Source organism: Pangasianodon hypophthalmus, chromosome 11 (genome assembly GCF_027358585.1).
Source record: "Pangasianodon hypophthalmus isolate fPanHyp1 chromosome 11, fPanHyp1.pri, whole genome shotgun sequence".
In the NCBI taxonomy this organism is placed as follows: Eukaryota; Metazoa; Chordata; class Actinopteri; order Siluriformes; family Pangasiidae; genus Pangasianodon; species Pangasianodon hypophthalmus.
In genome coordinates, this window is record NC_069720.1 from 6,796,690 (window position 1) to 6,810,283 (window position 13,594).

General features: G+C 38.6%; 1 protein-coding gene across 3 annotated transcripts in view; it reads left to right on the forward strand.

Moving 5' to 3' along the window:
• Positions 1–10,151, forward strand: part of sbf2 (SET binding factor 2) — a 126,619-nt gene extending 116,468 nt beyond the window's left edge. For all 3 annotated transcript variants that reach the window (XM_034308662.2, XM_026930509.3, XM_026930510.3), the window contains 9 exons: positions 436–621; positions 1,671–1,797; positions 3,883–4,010; positions 5,422–5,646; positions 5,752–5,859; positions 6,899–7,089; positions 7,235–7,322; positions 7,401–7,532; positions 8,853–10,151. In XM_034308662.2, coding sequence (XP_034164553.2) covers positions 436–621; positions 1,671–1,797; positions 3,883–4,010; positions 5,422–5,646; positions 5,752–5,859; positions 6,899–7,089; positions 7,235–7,322; positions 7,401–7,532; positions 8,853–8,951 — 1,284 coding nt within the window. In that variant the 3' untranslated portion in view covers positions 8,952–10,151. The remainder of the gene's footprint in view (positions 1–435; positions 622–1,670; positions 1,798–3,882; positions 4,011–5,421; positions 5,647–5,751; positions 5,860–6,898; positions 7,090–7,234; positions 7,323–7,400; positions 7,533–8,852) is intronic.
• The last annotated feature ends 3,443 nt before the right edge of the window (positions 10,152–13,594 follow it).

Here is a 13,594-nt window from a genome sequence, read left to right on the forward strand (position 1 = left end):
AAGCAAAATCAGAGCAGTACTGTTTGTGCCACACAAAAAAATGCACCAGCACAATTTTTTTTTTTTTTTGCAGCAAATGTGGCATGAACGAACAGAAATACTTTCATTTTCTAATACTACTTGCTGACTTTACAGCAGTGCATTGATAAAATCCTGAAAGGTTCACTTTGTTTTGTCATATCATCAGCAATTGGTTGAAATTAAAATCATTTTAATTTTGGTGTGGTGTAATCATTGTTGTTGAAATGTAAAAATGTATTAGCGAGTCTTTTTGCCAAATCAGATAAATGAGAAATGCTAATTTGAGCTGTTCTTTCACATTGGATTTAACAAGTAAAATTGGTTTCTGTTTGGTCTAGTTCTATTTGATTGTCCATGAGTGGGAACTGTAACTTATAAACTCATGCTCATTACTCTCTTTCGTTTCTCATGCAGGTGGTGTCTCTGGTGCAGCTGCTCAGTGATCCGTTCTACCGGACATTGGAGGGCTTCCAGGTCCTGGTGGAGAAAGAATGGCTGTCATTCGGACACAAGTTCAGCCAGCGCAGTAACCTGACCCCCAGCAGCCAGGGCAGTGGCTTCACACCCATCTTCCTGCAGTTCCTCGACTGCGTACACCAGGCAAGTGCTAAGGCCTGGCTTGTGAGCAAATGGAAAATTGAGAAATGACCGCTATGGAACGATCATTCTGCCCCGATCCATAACGACCTCCTCCTGGTTGCCGTCGAGCCATATCCTTAAGCAGTATGCATAGCCTAGCATTTCAGTCACGCAATTTTTTTCCGTTGCGGTCACTATCTTTCAGATCGAGTTTCTGGCTTTGCTGCACAATGCAAATATAGCTAGAGGTGAAAGATGACAGGATTCACTCACTTTGTATGTAGTGAAGTGTAATAGGGCAGTTGATTATCAGTGTAAATGAAAATAAAATTAGCTTAATAAAGTAGACAGAGTAACATTGATGCCAGTCCTGTATTCAGTCCCCAGAATTGCAGCATATAGTGTACGCAGGGAATACTGGTCATTTGGATCGATCCCCTTGCAGATAAAGCATTTTTTTTATTCAAAATTCTCGACCTCCCCTACTACAGCTATTTCCTTCTGGCTGCCTTCTGTTGTCATCACTTGTATATCAGTTTTATATCAGTGCTTAGTTCAGGGGGTTCGCTCTCTTCCGGCCAGTGTGGTTAAACAGGAAGCGATCTGTAATATGCAGGAAAAGCTTGAAGACTCCTCTCACTCCCAGCTGGGACCTCAGCACCACTCCCAGCCTCTTGCTTCATCCACACTGTTTCCCAGCATGGGTGACGAAACCGAGGCTCGGTTGGCCAAAGTGACCTGCACAAAGAAGTATGGCAGAAAGCGTCTGAAAATAGAACTGCCTCATCTTACAAGCAGCTGTTGTTTTTGCCAACAAACACAGATGGCCCCAAATGTGAGAACTAGAGCGAAGTTGGTCCCAGCTGACAATTGGATGGCGGCCCTTGTTGTTGTCTGTTTTACTGCAGTTTCCTATTTTTTCCCTATGTCCTTCATCTGGATGATTTAACAGGTCTTCTCCCTCTGAGCTCAGCCTCATCTTGTCTGTAATGATTAGCTTATGTGATTACATTAAACATGAATGACTGGCTGTGATTGGCTAATCCACTGATCTGACCCTCTTGTTCCAGGTCCATAACCAATACCCGTTGGAATTTGAGTTTAATCAGTACTATCTGAAGTTCCTGGCGTACCACTACGTCTCCAATCGCTTCAAGAACTTCCTCTTGGACTCGGACTATGAGCGCCTCGAGCACGGTGTGTATGAGGGGGGAAATGGTTTGAGCATACAAGGCATGAGGTGTGTGGCCACGTGCACACTATGCTAGGTTTTTCACGTTATATTTATCATATGGGAGAGAGTAAACATGAGTTGTATTAAATAGAGTTATAATTAAATGTAGTAAGATAGTAATAAGGCAGCAACTAAAGAGTAAGACCTGTGTCTGAAATAATCCCTACTCCCTACTGTTTTCAAACCGGAAAGTGGGTTTTTCGGAAAGAGTCTCCAGTGTCAGCACTTTGTATCAGTCAGTTCACTTCTTTCATGGGAAGTCTTCAGGGTGGAGGAGTTGCACTTTCCAGTTTGTCAAGAAAGAAAAACGTTCCACATTATTAAATGTAACTATAAATGAATAAAAAGCATGAGGTTCTTTAATAAATAATAATGTATAATCCTTAGCAAACCACTGAGGTATAAGAGGAACTTCCTTTTATCAAATATCTTCCCCAAATATTATGTTTCATTCGTCACCGATAATAGGGATATTCTCCACTGTTCTTTCAGACAAAGCTACAAAACACCTCAAATTGTGCATTGTACAGCAAAAGGTGTGAGGATTTGATTAATGCTGAATCATGAAATTTAATACTAGTTAAATTTCACATGTAAAACCAGCCATAGTGAGGACTTTGTTTCTATGGTAACAGTCAACAACTTCACCTAGAGTAAACAAAACTCCTGAAATTCAACACCCAAGAACAAAATCCTACTTGTGTGAAATGATGACAAACATCAAGCTGAATTGATATAAAAAAAAAAAAAAAGTCACATTAATTCCAACCTGTTTGTTCAGAATGAGGTTGCATCGCCACGTATCACGTCTGTATCAGATTTCAATAGCACGTCTGAAAGTGGCTCACAATTTGAGTCGAAAGTTTCAGACTTTAAAAGACATAGTGCATGATTATAAAGAGGTTCAGAAATACAGTGGAAAATATCCACCGATTTTTTTTTTTTTCAATTCTATAATGCACCATGAGAGGTAGTGTACCCTATCAGCCATGAAATACCCATAATGCACTGCATCTCAGAACGATAGGCAAACCAGTGTAGTGTAGAGTGCAAATTTGTTTACTTCAAGCTCCATAATAGTGTTTGTCTGGTACTCTTGGTTTTCCAGTGTAGCGAATAGAGAGTATGAATAGTAGTCCATAATGAACACAAAATTAACTACACTATACGGCCAAAAGTATGTGGACACCTGACCATCACACTCATATTTGCTTGTTGAACATCCCGTTCCAGATTTAGTCCCCCCTTTGCTGTTATAACAACCTCCACACTTCTGGGAAGGCTTTCCACTAGAGTTCCACTAGGTGTTATTTTTAATAATAAAAAAAAAAAAATAATTAAAAATATTTTATTATTTTTAATAATAAAAATAATAATAATAAATGTTATTTATATAGCACCTTTCATACAATGCAGCTCAGAGTGCATTACAGTGGGAAGTAGAAACAGAAAAATAAAGGAAAAAAAGGTTTAAAAAATAATAAAATAGGCTAATAATTATATAAATAAAAAGTGCAATATTTTAAAAATAAAAATGAAAACTAAAATACAGGGTGTCTCATACGTCTAGCATTATAGGAGAAAAAAAGACAAAACAAAAGCTTTCAGAACATGCTACTATTTTTCTCAATACACAAATTCCTATGAGGAGAATTATTTGGATTTGTTCTTCGATGCTCAGATATGTCATGGTCTGTAAAAACATACATTAACCCTATAACGCTGGACTTATGGGACAGCTTGTAGTATAAATTTAATGTAGCAGTACAAGTAATGCAGATAATAAAAGCTAATTAAAAACTGAAGTGAAGTGAAAACCTGCTTCACCTCTCTTTTTTAAGGAGGAGGCTAGCACTTGATACCAGTCTGTGTACCACCCAGAATGTGCCAGAATCGCACGTGCCTGTAGTGAAGCACTTACCACGCTTGTTTTTATCTGTGTGCCTGATCCCTTATCTCTCGTTGTGATCTCTCACCTGCTTGTGTTACGCTTGACAGCTTTTCTAACAAGCTGCCCTTTGTTTTGTTTTTTTTTTCTCACTATAAAGGCACATTGTTTGAGGATAAAGGAGACAAGCAGGCCAAGAGAGGGATCTGTATCTGGGAGTGTATTAACCGAATGCACCGCAGAAGTCCGATCTTCTTCAACTACCTGTACAGCCCTTCAGAGGCAGAGGTAAGGGTGAGAGGAAATTGGATTTGGGTGTGTGTATGTATTTGTTTTCACACAGACAGGCTGGTACATGTGTGTCCTTCAGCCTTCGAGGCTTTTACCCCAGTACACTTCATCTAGAGGTTGTCTCCACTGTCCTCTCCAAGCATTTTGATCTGCCATCCAAGATTACAGTCATGATTAATAGTTCTGCACTCTTGCATAAAAACATGTCTGTATTTGACCTTTGAAAATAGTCAGCCTTCTTTGTTTTGCTTGGGCTGCTGAGCTCCACGAAAACAAGAGCTGTGGATAAAGTAACTATAGATGGGAGCAGCTACAGAAGGACTTTATAAGGCTTCCTCTATTTCTGCTTTGTTTTTTTTTTTTTTTAAACCGGTCAGCCTCGTCACGCTAGTGGACCGTGGTGGTACTGCAGTAGTTATCTTAGGGTGCTTTCACACTTTTTTTTTCCAGGAAGTGGCTGCAAAGCTTGCCGTTGGTTTGGTCACAGCAGAGTTCCCAACATATCGAGTGCTTGTACCTCCTGACCAAACAAACATGGAGGACAAAGTGTCGATGAAAAACTGGTCTTGTTAAAACATCAGTCTTGTTATGAATTAATATGAGGAGATTTGTGACATGTTCCAGTGTCGCCATGTAATTAAAAATAACAGCATGTCTAATTTTGGGATGTGATGTGACATGACATCCCACTTTAACTGTGGCTGCATACAGTCAGGTCTAACAAACAGCTCCTCGTCTCCTGATTTTCTGCCTCCAAAGCTGCAGCAAAGGCAGACAACCTCCTCATCATCATCTCCTCATCACCAGAGTTAAACATCTGCCCATGTATGCCAACACATAGGAATCGTGTTTTGACCATTCGCTATCCTGATCCAATTTCAGTATCATGCCATTTATTTTGTGATGTGTATTTCCGCATCACATTGTGAGCTAGTTGGCAAAAAAAACAGCCCTAATGAAAACAACATGTCTTTTGACCCGTGATATAAGTTAAAGTGAAAAGGAAAGGAGCATCTTCATGCTCCATATCTGGTTCGGATCAGTTTTGTGTTATGATGTGAATTTGGCAGAGACTCTGTCCTGCTCTGATAAGAGAAAGCCTTTAGCACTTGGTTGGATTAATTGATGATTTTTTTCCCACTCCTTTTTATTCCAACATGAATAAATCAAAACAGTAAAAACTTCTCTTTTGAATCTGTTCCTCTGTAGTGTTTTACCACACTCGCACAAACACAGGCATGATTCATTCATGAACTATTAATGAACTATTTACTATGAATCCTTAGATGTTAGTTGGAAAGTTTAGAATTTGTGCAGTAATCATTTTTGTGCAGAACTGAGTGTTAACCCGTATCACCGCACTTAATTCAGAACTTAATTTGCTGTCCTCTATCCTCTATCTGTTTAGCCTGTCTTAAAGCCGTCCATTTCCATACCCAACCTGACCAAATGGGAGTTCTACACGGCCGAGACCCTGTCCACTGGACCCTCGTATGATTGGAGGATGCTGGCCGTGCCCACAGAGAGCTCAGAGGAGCCAGACACTATCGCCACCAGCAAGAGGAGGATCGTCTGGCCCTGCTACAGCAGCGTAGTCCGCGCCCAGCCCGACGCCATCACCAAACTACTGGCTGTAAGTCAGGTTTAATCTGCTCCCGTCTTCCTCCTCACTATTAGGATGTACCACAGGCACAGCAGGGTGTTGGAGTGCATTTTAGCTGAATGTTCGTATTTGCAGGACGTTGAGAGATTGGAGGGAGAGCTTGGACAGGTGCCTGAGCGATGGCATGCTACTCTAGAGAAAGTGCGAGTCAGTGTACAGGACGACCTCAAACAAGAAGGCAATGTAAGAGCTTCTATATCTTCTCCCTCTCTGTCCTTCTGTCTCTCTTCATTTCATGTAAAATTGCTGCTAGTTTTGCTATTTATTTTCCAGTTTTCAATATTTTAAATTTTATTAAGCAGTAACACTTAGCTCTTACAATAAGGATGTACTGAAATAAAATTTTATTTATTTATTTATTTTAGCCAAAAAGGGCTACTAATACAACATGAAAGAGATATTCTTCTTTCATTTTTTTCAAGATTAAATCCATTGGATAAAAATTAGAGATGGCACAATGCCACTTTTCCTTTTCCAATACTGATACCAATACTGAAACCTTGAGTATCAGCTGATATCAATAGCAAGGCGATATTTAAAAAAGCTTTAAAATGATATTTTAAATATTCATTCTTTTAATTCATTCTTTTATTTCTCCAGTGTCCGATCCACCATTTTTATTTTTTTTGGCTGGTATCGGCCTGATACCAATCCTGGGTAACAGATCCATGTCATCTGTAATAAAAATATAACACTTTGCAGATTATTTGTCATAAAGAGTTTTCACACAAGCGTACATCACATTTTCCAGCACTACCTGATTTTTGCACACACATGACGTTACCATTTTATAAGAAAACCTCCACATTCACGTTTTTCCCCCAATGCTAGATTGTCATGTTGTACTATTTGCAGGAACCCGATTGCTTTTGGTGTTTTGTCATTACCCTTTAGTAATGAAGCATAAAAATGAAACATAGAAATTAAGCATAATTTATGACATTACAAAAATATCAAAATGTTTTTATTTTAATGAACAGAAAACTACAACTACACCCTTACCATCATTAACAACAACACTGGGATCTATAACTATTCATGAATATGCAAATTTGGAAACGCCCCCATGCCCTCCTGCCATCGTAATATCACTAATATTAAACAATTTTTAGCATTTTTAGTATTCATCTGTGATCATTTGAGTGTTTCAGTGATGGTAGCTGTTTATGATAGCTGTTTATGAAGAGACATGAGTAATTCTCTTTCCTGTGTCTGCTTTTAGCTACGAAAACAGTCCATATCCATCTCGGGCTTGATCCCTAACTCTAACCTGCAGGCGTATCAGCGCCACTCCATGCTGCACCTCCCCGACGGCGGCCTGGGAGAGGACAGCAGCCCCACGACGGCCAACGGCATGAGTCGCCGAGCTGCAACACTCTATAATCAGTTTACACCTAAGAACGATGAGAACAGGTAAAGCGAAAATGTACCTTTCCTCTCACTCTCATCCCATTGTAATCTTCTTATTACTGTTTTTGTTTTTTTTTATTCTGTAAGGTGTACTTGCCCCACTGTTCTTGGACATTTTTACATGGTGATGTTGTTCTTGTTCTCGCAGGTCATTTGAAGGTGTCCTGTATAAGAGAGGTGCATTACTTAAAGCCTGGAAGCGTCGATGGTTCGTTCTGGACATAACAAAACATCAGGTGTGTTTCAGAATCTTCTGTGTCGTTCAGCGTGTGGTTTTTTAGTTCAGAGAATCTTACTGCAGATTGTTTGTGCAGCTGAGGTATTACGATACGGATGAAGACACCAGCTCCCGTGGCCACATTGACCTGGCTGAGGTGGAGTCGGTCGTAATCGCCACCCCGACCATAGGAGCTCCCAAATACATCAGTGAGAAGGCCTTCTTTGATGTGAGTTGATGAGTGTGTTATGCCTGTGCAGTATAATAACAAAATGGTTAAAGTAAAGCACAGTAATGAAACTAAAATTCTAATTATCCGTATGTTACCTGTAAGGCTTTGAGAAGCATAATTATCAAGATAAAAGAGATTTAAGCAAGTACATTTTTATACATATAGATTTAAACATGTATAATTTTTCATTCATTATCATCATGCAAATCTACACGAGTTGCAACTTTACCAAAAAAGGAAAGAAATTGTCCACTGAGCAAAAATATAACCACACGGTTTGACTGAGTCATTCGTTAAACATTTGACATCTTCAACTTTTATTCTATTATCGTCAAATGATTTAGAGCAACCTGGCACATACTGGTGGGGAGTGTGTAAAAAAGATTACGCATTAATTCAGTTATGCTCCAGTTAGTTCGTAAAAATGTAATGACATTTCAAAATGTTAACATTTGTCAAATAATCCTGATAGGATATGAGTGTAGCAGTGGTGTAGCTTTAAGGCAAGATGAGGTTGTGTACTAAATAAAATTTCCAAGTCTACCATCAGCTGCTCTTTCCATATTAATAACATTGCCATAAATTGTTATACCTTTATGACAGTTAATGAAAATGATTAAAATAAGATGCAGGTAAAAGGAAGAAATTCAAGATAGGAAATTTTATCTTGAAACTCCTCCAGCAGAAAACCCTAGTATGTAACCTCAATATTCATTATCTCAGAGCTCAGAGTGTAGCTATTCTGGCTTTTGAAAAGAAACGGGACAAATGCATGATTCCATTCAGTTAATCCTGTTTCTCACGATAGCCACTGGTAGCCAATAAAATGTGATTAAACAAACTAAGGGATACGTTCACTTGACTCCCGGGGAGGTTATTGAATCACAATGAGCATGACTATAGCACAGTTACGATACAAAAATTTTATTTGTTAATGAATATCATTTTTGAGCAGTAATTACACAAAAATATATAGAATCAGCTGTGCTGTATGTTCATTAACCATCCACAAATAAGCACCTGGAAACTGGAAACTACACAATATGGCCTAAAGTTTGTGGACGCCTGACCATCAAACCCATAAGAAACACGATACACTGGCTGAGAAAATGAGTGTAAATGTGAACATATAGAGCACGTGTAGCGAATAATGAATACAAAATTAAGTGAATGATTTTTTTTTTTGTTTTTTTTTTTTTTACTTTAATTGGTTCCTGTCTTTTCAGATACCCTGTAAAATCATGCATGATGATGTGTATATATATATATTTGGATTTTCATCTACAAAGCTTTCCTGACCCCTTACTGTCTCTCCAGCTGAAGACAACTAAGCGGGTGTACAACTTCTGTGCGGAGAACGCTCAGAGCGCGCAGCAGTGGATGGATAAGATCCAGAGCTGCATCTCGGACGCCTGAAGCCCCAAGGACTGGTGGGATCCTCCACCTTCATCACCACCGTCTCCTTCCCTGCAGGGAGACTCACTGTGCATTAGTAGGAGCATAGCGAAGCCCTCAGTGCCTGTCGAAGAACAGCGTGAGCTACCAGAGGAACACGCTCTCACTTTATCACTAAAAAGTGTGCACTCAGGCTTCAGAGTCACTGCCACACTAATCCTCCACGGAACTGTGCTTATTCCCATTAGATGGGTCTGTTTTACTGCTCGAACACTCCTGAGCTCATCAGTCTTACAAAGCAGTCGCACTAAAACCCACACACACATACAAGTGGAATCGATGCGTGAATATATTAGGAAAGGATTTTGCTGCTTAAGATGCAAAAGGAGCGCCAAAAAAGAGTGATGCATAATTTTCAAAGATGCACAATTATAACAAGGCAGTTTATTTGCACTTACTTCTTTGATATGCACTCCTTAAATATATAGATTTTCTAACAGATAAAAAGCAAGACAAAAAGCATTACTTAATGTACAAAAACATCTTTGTTTATAGATGCATACACTACAAAAAATACTTTGCACACTAAAACATAAATATCCATTTTTCTATTTAAATCATTGATGTTTTATGTTGTTTTTAATACATGAATGTGTCTCCATGCATAACAGGTCAGTTTTTGTGATGTAAATTATTTTTTTATCTTTACAAGAGTAACTCGTGTATGTTCATGGATGTTGCGTTGATGTTGTTTTGTAAATATCCGTCATTTTTATACTGTGGTGAAAGTGCTTACATTACTCTAACATTTACCTGACATGAAGCCACCATACACTTGTTTTTTTTACATTCTTATTTGACATACTGACCAAGAAAAGTGCTTCCTCTCTGTCAGCTTGTTTATAAGACATGAAGGGACGTACACTCGATTTCTCTGTCCTCACCGTGAGCTCTGTGTGTGCTAAAGGGCTCGCCTCTGAATCTGTGGAACACTACGCAGTTGGTTTGGGTTAGGTTTGTGATTTTGTACATTACTAAGACAGAAAACTGAAGAAAATTGCTCTGACTTGACAGGTATCTGTTCCTATACCTGAAAAGGACATCACTAAGCTCATGTACTCATGTTTTGTGATGCCACTAATGTTTCTATTCGGCTATTTTTTTAAAATTTGAAATAAATCAAGATTACTTGAACATAATTCATAACACAATGAAAATGTAGTTGTGGCTTGTAATGTTATCTTCTTACTTACATTTAACTGTATTACATTTCTTACTTGCAGTCCAGGTAAAATTCTTCATCTTCAGGTTGGACCAAATTCCAAGTGGCTCCTTGTTCACTATATATGCTCACTACATAGGGCAGGTAAGGCTGTCGCAGTGCACTACGTACCCAACAGAATGCCATTTTCGATTAAGCCACCAGTTTCCTTTTGTTTTTGTCCTTTTTTTTAACACAGTCTGACAAAGTTTGTGCTTGACATTCTTAATATTTTCAACTTTATTTGGGTCGCTTGCTGCCTTTAAAACAAGCTTGCTGTGTCTCATGCTGTGTTCATGCTGTGAGGGAGTAAAATTTTGCACGCTATATTAAAATAAGCAATACATTTGGGGTTTTTTAATAATTTAATGACAGAAATTTTTGCAGTTTGCAAATGTCGAATAATTTTACCAGTTGTGCCTATCACTAGTGCACTACTGCACACCCTGCAGAGAAACTCCTCCTACTTCATGGGTAGCATTATGTGATGGGAGAAAAGAACATGGCCTTGACCAAGTGTGCGCATAGTTCTGGGTTTGGGTTAGTAACTGTACCATGTCTTACTGTCCATACACAAGTCACTGTTTTCTGGACTCAATAATAATTAACCCACTAGACCAAATGCCTGGCATGTTCAAGTTAAAGTTTTTTTCCATTATATCTGTGAGCTTCATGAGAAGTGACAGATTGGCCATTTGAATCCTGCGAGCTATATTTTCACTGTAACCTGCCACCACAGCTCCTGACCATCAGTGAACAATACAGTTTGGTTATGTGCTTGTTTTTTTTTTTTCATCAGTGTTAATTTATTAGGCTTCTTTGGTACAGTAAACATTCCCATGCAGTGATGAGACTACGACATATTTCACATAGGATGTGTCAGATGGGCTACTTGTTGACAGTAAGAAGCAAAACTTCTACTTAATCCCCTGTAATGATTATGCGTGACCTCCAGTGGGTTAGAGCATTTTTAGACTGCCTTGATTTATTACACTGCTAACAAGTGTTTATTTCTCACTGAAGAGTCTGACCATCCTCATATAAAAGTGTTCCATCACTAGGATTATTTACAGCTGAGTGTAAAGGTTTGCTTTCCCTTAGGACAAAATAAATGTGACAGATTTCATTCATGGTAACAGGACATTTTAAGTAATATTCCATTATTAGCACAAGTGAAATATTTAACCATTTTTATTTAGAAAAAATGACTGAATATCTGTTCAAATGTTTGTATTTATCTTTCTGAATGTGACATAAATGTTCTCTATACCACAGCACTGTTGATTGCTCCATTCTGATTGGTCAGATGGTGTTAATTAATGTTCTGTTGATTAACAGACTGTAGTGCCAGCTGCAAAAGATAGCACAAGCTTTTATTAATGCGCTCCCTCTAATATGTTATTGTTTCTATAGTAACAGCTTACACAGGGACTTGGATAGCGAACGCTCCACATAAAGGGATAAAAACCGTGTACGTTTTCTGTGAGGAGACGTTTATTTAGCAATTTTGTAAGGAGTCTCCAGTATCAGCACTTTGTAACAGTCAGAGGCCAAACTGTAGCTGAGTTTTCTAATACAAGAGGCTGGTGACGGAATGTCTGATTATAACTGCTATAATGTGTAAATTAATGACGGGAACTAACTTGTTTCACAGACATTCCACAACGTTAAATGTGACTATAAATGGATCCGTCTTTCTGTAATAAAAATTAGTTAGTGATGGCAAATTGCCGTGGTATAAGAGGAATAAAACACTTTGGGATGGTAACAGTAACTCGTTGATTAATTTCCTATAACTGCATAAAACCGAGTGTTTTATTCCTTACCTATAACTCTAACCTCTTTCAGATTCTCTGGATCGTCTCTGTTGTTGTTGTTGTTAAAATCAAATTTTTTAAAAAAAGACCATGAACTTCCAGCTGTTTGTTTGAAGGGCAGTCAAATGTTCCATAGATCTGTCTCCAAAGTCATGATTTTTTTTTTTATCCTCGCAGGATATCATTGTGATATTAGATATTGCATGGAGATGTTTTTCTGGACTTCACTCTGTCTGACAGGGCGTGAACAAATCTTTCCTTTGTTCTAGCACCACTCTCACTAAGCCTAATTAGAGGTAAGAAGACACGTGCTGGAACGGAACTTTGGCTATGACTGTCCTGATCCAAGCCTTCTCGTTTACAGTGATAAACGAGCAGACATTGTGGCACGAGATAGAACATTTAGCTCAAGTGTACATGACACGCATACATATGATAAATGAAAAGATGCTCATGCTCAGTACCACTTGAAAAAATGAAAAGATATTTCTCTGTGTTGAACAATGTATTCGTGTTTATAACATGCGTTTATCTTTATACTTTCATGCATTTTCTACATTCACATTCATGTGTCAAGCTAAATCTGGACATCAAAACACGGAAAGTAAACACTAAGGTAAAATTTCAATTCAATTTTATTTGTATAGCACTTTTAACAGTAGATGTTCTCACAAAGCAGCTTTACATTAAGTGATTTAGATTCCTAATGAACAAGCCAGTTACAGTGGAGAGGAAAAGGTGACACGAGGAGGAAACCTTGAGAGGAGCTAGACTCAAAATGGAACACGCTCTCTTCAGGGAGACTTTGGATAATGTGATATAAATCTTAAATCATTATAAATTATTTGGTGAATTTTTCTCTGGAATGAATAAAATGATCTATCTGTCTATTACAGTATACAGTAATATAGAGACAAAACCAACAGTACACAATGAGTTGAAAGGATTCAGAATGAGCGAATTGGGAATGAAGGCGTTTTCACACTTGCCCCAAATACTTCAGTCTGCACCTCGGACCGATTGAAGCGAAACCCAGACCACCATTTTAAAGAGGACCAAGGATTGGTCCTCTCGACCTCTCCTGAGATCTTTAAAACAGCTTTTAGACTTCACCGAATGTATCAAACTCTTGGGGGGCAAACGGCCCAGATTCCAGGGAAAAATAACCCAGATGAGTGTTAGGACAGTCTTTATGATTACAGTAGCAGTTCCTATGAACAAATCTTATCCAAAGCTCTGGAAAATAAGTCACAACTGCAGAAAGCTTCAGATGACCAAGGAGGAGGATCTCAATTCCTATTACTGACGTGGTTTAGGCATGACAAGAGCAATGTTTGCTCCCACTGGTCTATTTTGTGGCATTCATCTTTGACTGAAACTCTGCTCTGATGTCACTTATCTTCCACTCATGTAAAATACCAAGAAGCCAATCAGAATGCAATACTGTGAAGTCTCCTTGGAAATGGACCATAAAGCCAAACCTTTTTTATTTACAATGATAACTGAGCAGACAAGAGGTCAAACAGTGCTATAGTGGTCCTGCAACCATTTTCAGCTTGGCACACGGCACTAAGGACATTCCTGTG